This window comes from Mandrillus leucophaeus, unplaced genomic scaffold (assembly GCF_000951045.1).
Source record: "Mandrillus leucophaeus isolate KB7577 unplaced genomic scaffold, Mleu.le_1.0 Scaffold96, whole genome shotgun sequence".
Lineage (NCBI taxonomy): Eukaryota > Metazoa > Chordata > Mammalia > Primates > Cercopithecidae > Mandrillus > Mandrillus leucophaeus.
Window position 1 is genome coordinate 2,915,332 of NW_012110474.1, and position 16,911 is coordinate 2,932,242.

The 16,911-nt window shown below is 40.7% G+C and overlaps 1 protein-coding gene across 4 annotated transcripts in view; it reads left to right on the plus strand.

Moving 5' to 3' along the window:
* Positions 1–16,911, plus strand: part of LAMA4 (laminin, alpha 4) — a 158,306-nt gene that overhangs the window by 81,967 nt on the left and 59,428 nt on the right. For all 4 annotated transcript variants that reach the window (XM_011970603.1, XM_011970605.1, XM_011970602.1 and 1 more), the window contains exons 10-12: positions 4,503–4,614; positions 7,251–7,418; positions 9,933–10,126. In XM_011970603.1, the coding sequence (XP_011825993.1) occupies positions 4,503–4,614; positions 7,251–7,418; positions 9,933–10,126 (474 nt within the window). The remainder of the gene's footprint in view (positions 1–4,502; positions 4,615–7,250; positions 7,419–9,932; positions 10,127–16,911) is intronic.

Consider the following 16,911-nt stretch of genomic DNA (forward strand, 5'->3'; position numbering starts at 1 on the left):
GTCTCAGTGCTACCCCTCACCATCTGGATCTTGCAGGTCCACTGCAGAGCCCAGAGTCACAAAGCATAGTCTCCAAGGGCAGCTCATGAGGTGCTGCGCCGTCTCCACTTCTACTCCTTGAACCACAGCAGAAGCTCCCTGAATGACAACTCATGCAGAGACCCACAGGACTAAAAGGAAAGTAGGCTGTCTCCAAGCATCAAAAGTATCTGAACCTCAGCTCTTGTCCTGCCAGAAAGGCAGGACAAAATTAAGTACAGTCGGCCCTCTGTATTCGTGAATTCAATCATGGCTCAAAAATATTTGGAAAAAGTTCCACAAAATTCCAAAACGCAAAATTCAGATTTACCATATGCTGAGTATTACTTTGAATCCATATGAATGAAGTGATGTGTAGGCATTGCATTAGGTATTACAGGTAATTTAGATGCAATATATATGGGAGGATGTGCATAGGTTATAGTATTGCAAATACTACACCAGTCTATGTAAGAAACCTGAACAACCGTGAATTTTGGTATCTATGGGAGCTGGGTCCTGGAACCAATCCCCCATGGATGCTGAGGGGCAACTGTTTACATTTCTATTCCAGAAGCATTATTGGACGTCTGTATATAATAGTTATTTATTTATTTATCTATTTATTTGTTTGTTTATTTTCAGATGGAGTCTTGCTCTGTCGCCCAGGCTGTAGTGCAGTGGTGCAATCTCAGCTCACTGCAACCTCTGCCTCTTGGGTTCAAGCAATTCTCCTGCCTCAGCCTCCTGAGTAGCTGGGATTACAGGCATGTGCCACCACGTCTGGCTACTTTTTGTATTTTCAGTAGAGACGGGGTTTCACCATGTTGATCAGGTTGGTCTTGAATTCCTGACCTCGTGATCCACCCGCCTAGTCCTCCCAAAGTGCTGGGATTACAGGCGTAAGCCACTGTGCCCGGCCTGTATATAACCGTTATTATGCTCAGTGCTAGGTATCCTGAAATATAATAAGGCCCTGCTTTCAAGATGCTTCAGTCTAGCAGGGAAACAGATATGTAAAAACATAATTATCATACAGCATTTAATAAGAGAAACATGGTACAGGCTGAAGGGTAACTCTAAGGAAGAAATAGTGAACTATTTTGGCAGGGGTACACTAGGAAAGGCTTCTCAGAGAAGGTGAGTATTGGCATGTGTATTGAGAATGAGTAGGAATTTATCAAATACTCCCAAGCAAGGGATAAGTACTGTGAGAACAGATAGATGTGAAGCAACGTGCTGTGTTCTTGGGATTGGAACTATGGCCTTGTGGAAGATTCATTGTAAGGCAGAGAGCAGGAGATAATGCTGAAGAAGCTGTCAGAGGCCCAGTTGTGAAGAACTTTCCCAAACATGCTCATGAACATGGGAACTTCAGTCTGTGGACTCTGGAAGTCATTCAGGTATTTACCCAGAATGATGAGCTGATTAGATTTGCACTTTAGAAATGTCCCTCTGCAGTGTGGATGACAGACTAGCCAGCGAAGACTGACAACAGGGGCACTCCTTAGAAGACTGCCACAGTGGTCTAGACAAGAGAGTAGTGAGTTGCTGTCTTGCCTTCGTTTGAAAAGGATTTGCAGAGAACAAGGATGAACTGAGACTGTGGTCATGGAAAAGAGGAAGAGAGGCTAGAGTGGCAGGTGGAATGAAGCAGACTTGGTGACCAATTGGAGGTGAGAAATAGCAAAGAGAGAAGCTCCATTCTGAGACATGGATGACTAAGACTACAAACACGAATGGATTACTCTGGACATTTTAAAAGTGAAATATCTGTGAATGCACAGAGGGCAGATAGAGATGTGAATCTGAAACTCAGAGGGTAATCAGGGCTAGAAAGGAATTTAGAGGTCATTAATGTTTAGGAGGTAGGCAGAAGTAGATATTACTGTACAGATTCTAAAGTAGCACACCAATATTCCTAGCACACCAATATTGGTTTGTCCAACACTGTTGCTGTTTATACTTGTGTCCCAGAGCAATTACTAAAAGTTCTCCCTTTCATGTGCAAAATGCCCCAGGTTGAACCATAAAATATATGATCACCCTAGATATTGGTTATCATCCTCACATAATCTACCTTTTATGTACTGTATTACCAAGACACCCTTGCCACTTTTATGTCAAACATGTACAAGAAGAATTTTCTGTTGAGATGAGCAAATGACTAATACATTTGTAATGTAAACCACCAACTGGTTTACAGTTGCAAGGTAATTTTTTAATTTCAGCTTTTCTTAAACCGAGGCACACCCGTTTTACCATGTGCCTATATCATTATTTTCCTTCCACAGGCAAAGTTACAGAAAAAATAAACATTCAAATAAGCCATCACTATAGGTTCGATTCAGTAATCTTATAATGTAAAGGAATAGATGTTCCTCTTTGCCACTGGTCCAGTCATACATACAGTATATCAATATCTATATATCTCTGTCTACCTACATCTCAGCGCCCTCTGGCGTTTGTCACAAAGAAGAGGTCTTCTTATAGGCATGACATTTTTCAGCTGTCTCTCATCACTTCAACTGAAGTTTCCGTATCAAAAAATAGTAAGTTTAATGACACAGTAATAACAACAGAGATTTACTCTGAAGTATCAAGTCAAAGTAAAAACTAGGGGTGTTACGCTCTGCAAATATAACTTAAACTGGATCAAAGATCCACTTATTAACAATTCTAAAATTTTAAATGTTTGTGTCCATATTTTTTAAAAGCAGTGAGGAGTAACATTAAGATTTATTGTAGTTTCGGCGTATTTAGGTTTAAAATGACCACAAATACTGTTTTATCTGGAAAGCACTGGAGCAAGCCAAGAAGACGACTGGAACTGCAGGAAGGAATATAATGATTCAGAAGGCGGTGTTCATTCAGAGAGCCCAGTTTATGAAGGGACTGTTGACCACATTGCCACTGCACAGCAGACTCTGTAGAGAGGGGATTACCAATCTGCCCGATAAAAAGCCTCTGGGCATGTGTTTGTTGTAATACCATTTCTGCATCCTTTTCCTTGACCACCTGAGAGGGACACATTCTTGGATTATTCCTGGAGAGTGTAAAAACGTTCCTGGTAAAATAATGGCATAATCCTTTGGGCAGAACACTGGATGAAAGGAGAGAAGTTCAAAACAACCATTGCCCTATCCTCAGGAAACTGTATAATGGGTCTCCCAGCGCTCTGTGTGGCAGATCACCCCACAGCTCCTTCATGTATTGCAGCGGTTTTTAAAGAGCTGAGCCAAAAACAGCACCAGACAAGGCAAGTGGGCATTTTACCAAATGCCAGACTCAAGAACTCTTCTTCCTCTTAAATATAATCCACAGATCAGTCTTTCGAATCCCAAAAGGAAGTACGTGTCGCCCGTGCTGTGCATACAGGGTGGTGTCCTGGTCTTGAATCACGTCTGTGCTCTTAGATCACATTCTGTCCTTAACCACGCACACAAAAACACACACATACACACAGACGCCCACACAAACCCTTTCTTCAGAGGCCATATTTGAGTTGGGCATTATTTTTGACAAATACTGTGTGAGATCTCTGAAACGGAGTCTCCCGAGTTGAGAGAATGGAATCAGCTTCTCAGAGAAGAGCTCCATTCACGCTGAGCCAAATCTGCTTGTGCAGTTATTTGTATACAAGTGCCCTCGATGTTGGTGGGAATTTGGAATGAAGCACTGAAAACAGCATTTTAACCCAGGGAGAATAATCCTTGAAATCTCTGTGGTAATTCAATTTCAGCGGTGGTTGGACCACCCAGGAGCCACTGGAAGCATGGTGCATTTCAAGGTCTGCCTATTTTTTCAACAATTTTCTCTTTGAAACTTTAAACTCTTCAGTCAGCACAATGTCAAAATGATCAGCAGACATAGGCAATTTTCTGGTCCAGCACCTTGAGATACAGTAAAAATTTGAAGAATAAATTACATATGAAAGGCAGTTGGTTGGGATTGAACTGTGACTGATGGTATAGGAATAGCACCAGATTTTATAGCATTCTGTCATTCTAAAACTGGCCATCAAGTAAAGTAACTTAGGAATGGAAAACCAAACACTGTATGTTCCAACTGATGTGTGGGAGCTAAGCTATGAGGATGCAGAGGCATAAGAATGATGCAATGACCTTTAGGGACTTGGGGAAAGAGTAGAGGGGGAGGGATACAAGACTACAAATATGGTGCAGTCGATACTGCTCAGGTGATGGGTGCACCAAAGTCTCCCAAATTACCACTAAAGAACTTACTCAGGTAACCAAATACCACCTGTACCCCAATAACTTATGGAAAAGTCAAAAAAAATTTAGAACTGGCCATCACATTAGCTTTTATGCATTATTTTTGGGATGATGTTATATGTTATGGAACTTTCACATGCCAGGAAGATTTGTGTTTATGAAACACATTATGCCCACCCTTCCCTATCTGTGCTTATGCAACATTCTTTTCTCATACATTTAATCTAGCTTTATATGGATTATTTGTAGGAAAATCAAGCCTCCAGAAAAGGGCAACTTATTCAGAAGGAAAGCATGGACACCATTAAACACGCAAGTCAGCTTGTAGAGCAAGCCCATGATATGAGGGATAAAATCCAAGGTAAATATATTCTCTTCTGGTTCAGTTTAATATCAAGGAAACACTCACATTATTAACAACAGTAGGCACAATGGCTACTGTTCAGTGTTTGCTGTGTGCCAGGAACTTGTTGGTACAGTATTATGGGTTTAAACTTGTATAAGGTCTTTATTTCAAGTTTGTTTATCTGGGATTTCTGAGCACTCATCCCTACTTACTATGTTTTGATGTTCGAGGATCAATGTATAAAATCATTCCCTTTTTAGGCATTCCTCAGAATACCCTTCTGACAGAGGAGACTGCATACTATGTTGTCTCTAAAATGCAAGAGTTGAGTAGGAGTCACAGATTGTTCCCAGTTATTTGCAGAAAACAACATTGCCTTTAGAATGCCAGTAAACTGTCAGTTGACCCAAATCATCACAAGCTGTTTCTATGATGGGCTTTCCCAAAGGCCAATCGGGCAACATGCTTGGGCTCCCAACCCAGAAGAAAAGGAAGGCGGGGGACTGTGGGAGATTTCTTTGTCCTAAAGCATTGTGAATGATTGTACCTTCCCTCTTGGAGGTTTGCTTAATTTGCGCTCTCACTTCCAATAAACGCAGGATAATCTTGAAGACTATTTTAATAGTGCACGAATAGCTGGACTGCAATTTACCAGCAAAAAACAGCAGATTTCATCTGTTATAGGATAAAGAAGATTTCCTTGTGTGAGAGTTTGCTAAGATCCAGTATCTGCATTTCCATAGTTTTTATTACACTATATATTAAGGGCTGGATGACAATACCAAGTGCATCCCAGGGCACAGTGGCAGTAAAGGGACCCACAGTGGAAGATTCATGTCTTTATACTGGGGCATATTCCATGCAAAGGGATATAGAAAAGATTAATCATTTGTCGTGTTTCCTTTGATGCCTATAATAAACAATAAAAGCAAATGACATGCAATCCAAACACTCCTCACTCACATCCTCTCTCATAGCTCATATTTTTGCATTTCCTGACAAAATATTCTTTTTCTATAGCATTTTAGAGTGACTATTGATTTGTTCAAAAAGTAAGATTGAACCTGGAAGATTACATGACCTTATCCAACTAAGAAATAAATGCCTCTTTAGGCAGCAAATGCCAGGACCCTAGTAAGCTATTCAGAGAAAATAATTCACCTTTGCTATTGCAACCCATGTTTTGATTCAAAAGTGTTTCATTTGCAAAGGATCTGAACCCTCTTATTTGATCCTTTAAGCATGGGAAAAGATGAAAAAAATACAAGGGAAATGTAAATGGGAAACAATAACTTCTATCAGTTTTTAAATTTTTAATATAATGTATGAATAGTCTCCAAAGACCAAAGGCAAAACTACTGTTGCCTGTATTTCCCTTTTCTAATCTATACTGCAAGTAGCTAAACTAAAACAAGCCAAAATTGTAAATATAAGACTTGCATCAAAATGCCAAAGAATTCAGCATCGCAAGTGCTAGAGCTGAGGAAAAAATATTTTCATTTAGTTTGTTTCACAGGTTAATATTTTAGACTTTACTTGAAGAGTGGATGTTTCATCCCTTTATGTAATTCTGGAATGCTATACACCAATTATATGTCATTCCTTATTCCCAGCCATCTCTAAAATAACCGCTGGTGACCTTCAAACTATTATCTACATAAAATACAACCCCTTATCCTGGTATGATTTATGTGACACCAATGTTTGTTTACCCATCAGGTCTGGCCAACCACATAGATCATAGTAAACCACAGACACGCAATTTCATTTATGCCAGGAAGATAAAATGCTTCCTCCTGGAGCTGCAGTAGAACAAGGTGACAATTACATACCTTTCTTCTCATCATATGTAGTAGGAATGAGGGATTCAAAGAAGTATTTCAGTCTGCTAATATTTAGACAGGTCACCTAATCCCTTTGAGCCTCAGTGGTCCCTCCAGTTCTAAAATTCTCCACCTGACTTATGGAAGTAGGGTGAAAATGACCCAGAGTGGTCACACTCTAGAAGGCAAACAGCAACTGCCAAAAAATAACTGTGAATGAGCCAAAGCTCACATCATATTATAACAACCCCCATTTTATATTTAGCCTGTGAAATAATTTGAAAGACTCATTTGGACAGCTAGCAATATGCTCTCATTTTGGCTTAAAGCTTTGATCAAATCTTTGTCTAAAATACAATTAATAACTCCTACATATTAATAATCTCACCCATGACAGGAGTGATCACTGAGCATTTTCTCTAAGTTAAATATGTTATATAAAAGGCTGATCAAAGACTGTAGATTTGGATGCCTTGAATATCAAGTTACAGTATTTCATGCTGAATATTAGCATTCTCGAATCACTGTGGAAACCAGATGAGGATGAAAGCCAAGCAGGTTTTGCATTAGCCAGTTCCCATTCTGAAGACTCCACATAGGAAGCAGAGAAGAGTGGTTTCCTCGTGTCTTTCTCCTTCGTGGATTAGGTGATGAGCTTCCATGCTCGCTGCGATTCACAGCATGAACACTAGCACGCTGCCTTTGAATAAGTCTCTCTTTCCATTTCAGGATCTGCCCTGTCCTTTGCCCACAGCCCTCGCTCCCTTGCATTTCTAGTGCCCGATCATCTCTCCCTGCTGCCTTGTTTCACCATGTTCTTCCTTTCAGAGATCAACAACAAGATGCTCTATTATGGGGAAGAGCATGAACTTAGCCCCAAGGAAATCTCTGAGAAGCTGGTGTTGGCCCAGAAGATGCTTGAGGAGATTAGACGCCGTCAGCCATTTTTCACCCAACGGGAGCTTGTGGATGAAGAGGCAGATGAGGCTCACGAACGTAGGTGTATTCCTCTCGTAGCTGACCCAGCACATGTTTGCCCTCTTTGTGGGTCCAAGAGCAGACGGTAAACCTAGGGCAACATATAGTCAAAGCAACCAATTTCCCGTGTTCAGAACTATTTAGAATCTACATGTGGCCACAGGGAATCATTCAGGACAACTTGACTTTATAACCAAGATTTTTAGATTCAGGCCCAACTTTGAGCCCCTGAAAACAGCTGAGATGCCATAAAGAATCTATAGCATTTAGTGAAAACGTATAAAACAGTAGAAGGAAGGCTAAAGTAAACCAATTCCCAGAACTACAGTAAGAGAAATTTTATTGAGAAGGCAGGAATGCTACAAGCCCAGAAATATTCATGCTGTGAAGACCATGAATGACTTTAGTATCTTTTAGCCTCCAGTGGAAATTTAACATTTCCTTTAGCGATGAGTATAGGCACCAAACCACAGTAATATTATTGAATCTATCACTTGATTACTGTATCAGTTATCAATTACTATTATAACAAGCCACCCCAGGCCGAGCGCTGTGGCTCACCCCTGTAATCCCAGCACTTTGGGAAGCCAAGGCAGGTGGATCACAAGGTCAGGAGTTTGAGACCAGCCTGGCCAATGAGGTGAAACCCCACCTCTACTAAAAATACAAAAAATAGCTGGGTGTGGTGGCATGCATCTGTAGTCCCAGCTACTCAGGAGGCTGAGGCAGGAGAATTGCTTGAACCTGGGAGGTGGAGGTTGCAGTGAGCCGAGATCACACCCCTGCACTCCAGCCTGATGACAGAGTGAGACTCCGTCTCAAAACAAAACAAAACTAAACTAAACTAAAGCCACCACAAATGTATTCATTTAAAACAATAACCATTTATTGCTCCTGCTTTCATGAGTTGGCAATTCAGGCTGGACTCAACCTGAACAGCTCGTCTCTGCTCCATGTGACATATATTGGCTGAGCTCACTCAGATGTCTGGGGCTGGCTGTGAAGGCTGGGCCTCTCCCTCCATGTGAGGTCTTCACTCAACAAGGTTAGTCCAGGTGATTCACATAACAGCAGCTTTAAGAGAGCAAGAAGGAAAAGCACATGGTCTCTTAAACCAAGGCTTGGAGCTCAGCAATGTCACATCCATTTTACTGATCAAGACCAGCCCAGACTCAAGAAGTAGAGAGATAGACTCCACTCTTGATTGGAAGAGCCGCAAACAATTGGTTTAACCTACACACTCAGTGAGAGAAATCACAGATTTGCATATTATATTTTAGCTGCTGCTGTCTCATAACACTGTTTAAATTCACCAATAACTCAAAATTATGGTAGCTATTAGATCCACCTTTAGATCTTGTTAGTTAAGGGATTAGTAAAGAAGCATATACATTATTATATTACCAGTTTGGTTTTTAAATACATTAGTCTCCTTTAAACTTCTACATATTTTATTTTATGCATTTTAGAACACACTGTGAGAAGCAGTCTGAAGGCTTCATTCGATGACAAAGGGACTAATGACACAAAAACAATTAAAGAGCAGTAGGTCGTTTTCCTACAACTGTCACTATCAACTTCTGCTAACCGTTATTGTGGATACTGTAGAGAGACATTATTGACATACAGGTTTATTATGGTGGCAAATGTGTAAAGTCTTAGAAATAATAAGAACCAAAGAAGAATCTCAGGCCCCAGTTCTGAGTCAGACTCAGAAAGGCTAGAGCTCTGATGTCAGTCACTGCCAGATGTTTCCAAGCTCATCGCCTACTGTGGAATTTAACAAGGCTGCCCTGGAGAAGTGGGACCAATGACATCTCCCACTCGGCCTCCTTCCACCTAGAATGCATTTTCCAACACTTTCTATACTCAGCCAGGAACTTTTGTGTTCTGCTTACAGTGATGGAAGAAAATCTCAACAAGACAAACTAATATTCCCTGAAGAAAACAGAAATTAAGGCACATATTCAATGCATGTGTCTTTGAGCAGAGAATAAAGACACATGCGAAGTTTAAGAACATCATCTCATTGCCATTTAATCTTTTTTCCACCAAAATCATGGTTTGGATTTGACCTAGTAGAGCTAACTAAAAACGGTTGCCTAGAAAAACTACAGAAAATGAGTGGTTATGCACATCATTTTGCCTTATTACTGATGAGTTTGGTTATTTTTAATAGTAAAAACCTTACTATAGCCAAGTCCCCTTTACAGAGTAAAATTATTAATATTCTGGATAATAATAAGCATAGTATAATGACATGGTTTTCACAAAAAGCACAACCTCTGTGGGAAAACTAATCAAACCCTTCTTTCAACTGACTGTTATCCAGGGGCTCCCAAACCCTAAAAACTAGGATTTTTTTTAACTTCAAATCTAAAAGGTGGAGGAGCTATCTTTATGAACAATAGCTTCAATCTCCATTGCTAAAGAAGGCATGGCCTGAAAATTTTCCAACTTTGCAAAATGCTGGGAGGAATGGGAGCAAACAGGAGAAAGCCACACTGAGCCTCTGTCTCCACTTCTTCCCAGTGCTGAGCCAGGCTGAGAGCTGGCAGCGGCTGCACAATGAGACCCGCGCTCTGTTTCCTGTCGTCCTGGAGCAGCTGGACGACTACAAAGCTAAGTTGTCAGATCTCCAGGAAGCACTTGACCAGGCCCTTAACCACGTCAGGGATGCCGAAGACATGAACAGGGCCACAGCAGCCAGGCAGCGGGACCACGAGGTACAGTGGACACTCACCATCAATGCATTTCAGCATCAGCAGTGTGACGGTACACCAAGAAGGGGCAGTTGATATAAATTTTTTTAAAATATTGGTATATTTAAATACTTACATTTTAAAATATTGGTGTATTTTTTGCTGCCATAAATTACTAACATGTGTGTTCCTAAAATCAACTTGAAACTAGAATAATTGTCTAGTTCTTGCTTTGATAAGAATGCAGTAGTTCTGGTGCTTGTATCCATGTGTATGGATCTGTTGTTCTTGCAAGTGGGTAAGCAACGCATAGCTTTTTTCACACTGAGAGCACTAGAAGGCCAAAGCATCTCAAAACCGTGTGTTCTGGGTATGTGTAATTTTTGGAAAGGCACGATAAGCAAATCTCACAGTCTGGCTGGTCAGCAGCTGCAGGGATAAGGAGACTAATTGCCAAGGCCATGCAAATGCAAAGAGGAAGGTGAGGAAGATTCCCAGACGTGACCATAGCTTACACAGATAGTCATCTCATGGGGCCAGAATTGGTGCATGCCCACACCTACAGAGCTGAGAACTGGTAGTGGTCACGTGTCTGCTTCAAGCAATGCATGTATTCACAGCCACCAGCATCAAGAGGGGTCATCTTTTGATAGGATGACACATGCATGTTCAAACATACTTTAAAAGATTAGGGAGAAAAGAATACTGTGAACAAATACAAACCAATTATGAGCAAATTCATGAATTCGGTTATGTATTGTTGTGGTCGGCAAAAGCCACTTCAACTAGGCTCTCTAGCCCGATTTTCAGTCATCATTGCCCCTTAGTAAGAATCCTTGTAAAATTTCTTAAATAAAAGTTAATTACACTCATCAGCACTATTTGCTAATGGGAGCAAATCCCTAGCCAGTATTTTTTAGAATAATACGGTTGGGATAGCATTTTTTTTTGTTAAATGAATGCATGATTATCTTATTGTTTCAAGGTAGTCGCTGGGACTCGCCTTACCCTTGAAGTGTCCCCCTTTCCCTCCTCCACATCCAGTCAACCACAGGTTCCTCCCAGGTTTACTATGTGACAGGTTTTAGCTCTCTTCTTTCTTTTCCATTCCTCTACAACTTCTCTAGCTCTGACTTTCGTTGTTTCTTTACCAAAACAGTCTCCCCTTCTCTCTCCTCCATCCTTGCTTCCTTCCAAGCCATCCTCTCCACCCTGCCAGAGCGGCTCACCTTCGTCACAGTCTGACCGCAACTACGTGTGCCCATCAATCCTTTCATTTCTCCTCATCACTTCTAACAGTGCTTTTGACACTGCAACTTGTGAGTCATTTCGCGGGTTACAGAATAAGTTTCACGGGTTGTAACCAGCAGTTGTTTTTTTTGTTTGTTTGTTTTTGTTTTTTTTAAGAGACAGATAAAAGGAAATGAAATCAAGGGAACAGAAAATATCAAAGTGTAACACATATAGTAAGGTATGGTTTCCTCGCAGTTCTGCCTTACATATGTGTACCAGGTTGCAACGTATAATTCATTGTTAACCTCTGAAAGACACTATCCTATAGGACAGCCTATGCTCTTTCACGTGGCATCCGGGACTCCCTCTGATCTGACCCTACCAGCCTCCTCAGCCTCACCTCTTATCCTCTGCCTCACACATTCTGCTCAGGCAATATCACACTACCAGTAATCCCACTTGCCTGGAATGGAGACCACTTTTTCTTTTCGACTCATCTGGCTAACCTCACTCATCCTTTAAGTCTTACCTCAGGCACCACTTTCTCCTGAAGACCCAACCTATACTCCAATCCCATAACATGTTTTGCACAGCTCTGTTTCTGAATTGTGATCATTTGCTAGTGAATCTGTCTTCCCCATTGAACTCAGGGCTCCAAAAAATAAGGGAATCGTGTCTCCTTTGTCTTTGAATCATGGAGCATTTAGCACAATGCCTGACACAAAGTAACAACTCAGTAAAAAAATGTGTTGATGTAATGAAAACCTTAAGGACTTTCCAATTTGAGGATCCTGTAGTTTTGTCAGATTGTGCCCAAGTTTATTGAAGATGCATTTTCAGTGCTAAGTAATATAAATAATGAGTGATTCTTCCCATCCTGAAAGATTTAAGCCCATACCCGAAGCCTGCAGGATAACACTATTATATTCCCAAGAGAAAATTTAGAGCATTTAAGTGAGACGGAAACAACACTGCAACCTCATGCAACAATTCCCAGGGTTCACCAATGAAGACCCAGAACTATGTTCAGTCCCGCAAGCCCTGAAATGAGAAGTGGACCTGCCAACCCAGACCGGTCCTGGTAGGACAAGGGCAAGCACTGGCCTGCAGGAGACCCCAGCCACACTACAGCTGTGCCCTTAGCCACAGGGAGTAATGTTTACTGCTGAGAAAAAAGCAAGACCTATTATTAATACTACCGATAGTAGTAAACTGTATTTGGTTCTCATTTTAGATTGTGAGTTCTCGATCTCAGCCAAGTGCTTTGTCTTCTACATAGCTTTGCGCTAGAGAACACGTATTTTGTGTGTTAACATGTTCGGTTCTCTTTTGATTTATTTTAAGGAATAGATCTTATCTCCAAAGTCCTTTGTAAATTTTATAATCAGGAAGGGTAGCACACAGTCAGTGAACTGAGAACCAAAGTGTCTGCATAAGCACAAACCAGCTGATTTGCTGGTGGTTGGTAAATGTCAGGGTGTGGGCAGGGCACAGTGGACTTTGTAAATGTAACAAGCAGGAGGACAGTGTTGCCTATATGAAGAGACTTCAGTTCTAAAAGTGAATGATTGCCAAAATAGGTTTTAAATAAACTTACACAGTTTGTTTTTAAACTTCATGCATGTGGCTACCAAAAATTTGGCATTTTTGATTCAGACAAATGGTAGTGCTCATTTTAACTTTACCAAACAGACCCTTCTACTGCGTACAAATGAACAGCATGAGCAAGATTTCAGGAAGGGAACAGCATAGCGTTGAGGAATTTGAAAGTCCTACTCCCTCTCGGTTCTCCTTCCTCTTCCTGACCTTTGGATCTGGCATTAGCCACAGTTGCACCCCTTTTGCCCCCATCTCCTCCCTCAGTGACTTCACCCAATCTCACTGCTTCAGTCCTTAAAAGGGATTTATTTGTGGATCTGCATCCTTATTCAAAACTGAGCCCCACAGGACAACTTTCATATTTGTGTCTGTTTGCGGGAATAGCCACATGGATTAGCCTTGCTATTACCTGCTGAAAATCAAACCTTTTTTCCTCCCATTTCCCTTCCTATTTTCTTATTCTTTCTCATTCTTGTCCAGGGTTCTCCTCTCCCCTCCAAGTCCCCAGGCTCTAAGTCAGCCCCTCCTGCTCTGGGGTTCTGTGAGCAGTGATTCTCCAGTCCTTTGTATCTCACTTGTATATATTTTGGTCTGCCCCCTGCATAGGCTCCTGGCTTCTCTCCCTTTGTATCTCACTTGTATATATTTTAGTCTGCCCCCTGCCTAGGCTCCTGGCTTCTCTCCCCTTGAGATTACTGCCAGATTCGATTTCAAGGTATCCCTCTAAATGAACCTTCATCAAATGCCTTCAATGGCTTCCTACTTAAGAAAGGTAAATTCTTAGCCACCCATGGTCTGAGTCCACCTACTGCTCCAGTGGTATTTCTTGACTTTCCTACAGACTCTGCCTCTTAGCCACTGGAGACCATGCACATTTTCTTCTTACTGCTTTTGCTCAGGTATCCCCTTCGCTCATCTCTCTCATCCATGAGTAATTCTGTCTAGCCTTTAAGCCAGGTTAAGTGTCTCTCTCCGTAGAGTGCCTCACCTACTCACTCGAGTCCAGTGGTTCCCACATTGCTGCAGTCTTACATCTTTTTGAGAATTCAGTGAAAACTATGGAACATGCGCGTGCACAGACACACACAGACACACACGCACACACACACATATCCCTGCCGTGAGAAAAATGTGCACTTGTTCACACGTATAAGACTGACAGGCAAGTTCAGGTAGTCTACCTTAACCCCAGATTAAGAATGCTGGCTCGGTGGCTCACGCCTGTAATCCCTGCACTTTGGGAGGCCAAGACAGGTGGATCACCTGAGGTCAGGAGTTCGAGATCAGCCTGGTCAACATGGTGAAACCCTGCCTCTACCAAGAATACAAAAATTAGCCGGGCATGGTGGCGGGCACCTCTAGTCTCAGTTATTTGGGAGGCTGAGACAGGAGAATTACTTGAACCCAGGAGGCAGAGGTTGCAGTGGGCTGAGATCGTGCCATTGCACTGTAGCCTGATTGACAGAGTGAAACTCCACCTCAAAACAAAAAGAACTCTAGCTGCCAGAAGGAGTTCCTCCTTCCTCTCTACTGGTGCAGTCATTGGTTGTACCACTGGAATGATCACCAGGCATCATCACATTCAGCATATATTCTTCTATGTTCCTGTCTAGGAGTCACTCTTAATTGCTCAATGCATAACTCTGTGTGTGTGTGTGTGTGTGTGTGATGGTATGCATCTAGTCTAACACCCCTAGACTGTGAGCATCCTAGGGTGGCACTCCTGCCTCACACAAATTATATCTTCCTAGCACCAAACACGATAACTTGCATTTGCTACATTTGTTGATGAACAGATGGATGGACAAATGCTTGTAGCACTCTCAAGTAATACAGATTTGATTTATGTACGCTGGTTCTTCCTGATTACAAATACTCTTATTTATTTCGTATTAACTTGGACTTCTAAATTACTAAACCCTACTTTTACCATTCTTTTGCAAACTTTTGCATATTTAAATATCATGAAATTTTAATTCTTTCCAACAAAATTTAAAATCCAATGTTTTATTTGTAGTCTTTCTTACGACAAAGAGATTTGAATGGATCTGACCTTACTGGAATTTGACTCTGTGTTTTAGAAAACAAACTTCAGTGGGTTTGTTGTTGTTGTTGTTGATGTTTTGAGATACAGTCTTACTCTGTCACCCAGGCTGGAGTACAGTGGCACAATCTTAGCTCACCACAACCTCTGCCTCCTGGGTTCAAGCAATTCTGTGGCCTCAGCCTCCCGAGTAACTGGGATTACAGGCGTGCGCCACCACACCCGGCCCAAATTTAGTGTTTTAATTTTACATTTCACTATTACACCTATAGCATGGGCTAGAAAAGAATAACCCCCAAATTTCAGTTCTCATACAAAACCAAAAAAGTACCCACAGAGCTTAATTATTTTGACGTGTGCCAATAGTAGCCATACAACTAGCAATTACATTATTTTGTCATCTTACTTCTAACCCCAAAGGGTAACAGAATGATTAAAATCTTATCAGATGAACATGAGATAGTATATTTTAAAAGTAAGTAAACTACTCCTTCAAAAGCACTGTTTGGAGATTATTATATACTGAAGCTTTAGCTTCCCGGGACTATTTTTTCTTTTTGTTTTTTGTTTTTTGGTGATTTTTTTTTTTTTTTTTTGACCATGGAACTTTTCTATATTTTGCATATGTGATATGCACAATGAAGCATGCTGAATCGTGACAATTATGTCATTTTCATAGTTATCAGTTTTCAACATTTTACTTTGTTCAAGCTGACCACTTTTCTGTGGAAATACCTTTATTTGTTTCAAAGCTAATTTTATTCATTTCTGTCTAATGCTATATATGGTCAATGGGAGAAATTCATTAACTTGAAGCATATTGTTTTTCATCTACTGCAAATAAGCTTATATACAGTGCTATTAGCACACAGTTTTGAAGTTTGTCTCTGACTTCAGGATGTTAGTAGTGTTCTCCCGCAGTCACTTAGAGAGAACTTACAGAAGGGGTAAAGAACACTGTAAAAGGAAAACAGTTCTGTAAGAGGTAAATAATACCAACCTTTTTTCAACTCCCTTCTTTTACATACTTTAATACACACATTTCACAATATTGCTTTTGTCCACAGCTGTATAACTCCCAGTCTTTGTAAAGATAAGAATAATTATCTCAGATAGTCACACTGTATTAGGCTTGATGGATATTCAGGGGAAATTGATTCTTTTAAAATGTTCTTGCATTAAGAGGATGTTCAAATGTCATTCTTTTCTGTCTCTAGATCTACATCTACCCCATAGCAACATATTTGGAGAAGATGGGTTCCATTCTTCCTTTTCACGAAGTCAGGAAAGGCTGCAGGGAGTAAGAAAGGACATCAAGATGAACTTAAAAAGTTTTAAAGTATTTCCTTCTCTATCTAGGCTTCTATAATTATTTCTATGATATCCTAGATTTCACCATAATGTATATTTCAACTCTAACTTAAGTCACTGTTTCTAAGGTAACTTCAACTCATTTTTCACTCAACTTGTAAAATGAGTCTTTTACTTTTCCCTCCTAAAGTTTCTTTCTATGTTTCTTTCAAACGCTAAACTCACTGGAAGCTCCATAATATTTCTTCAGAATCACAGTGTCCCTGCCTCTAGAACCTAAAAGTGAGGGTAGAAATTAAAGTACTCATCAAGACGTGTATTAATATTTACTTTCCCTTCTCAAAACATCTGAGCATTTACAATAAAGAGCTCTGAGTGGTATGAAGCAAGATTACAATTTGATGCTTTAATAGTAGGGCCACTTTTAATTTTTAAAAGGACATTAAGATTATTTTTGTATATTCTCTGTTCCTGTCCAAATGTGCTGTTTGTGTCAGGCCCAGAGCTGGCACATGATAAAGGCTTTTAGAACTAATTCATATTCCAATCACTGCAAATGTAGAGCCTGTGTTCAATCCTGTCTCCATAGTCCTTTATATTCTGGGAAAAAGAGTCAAATGTC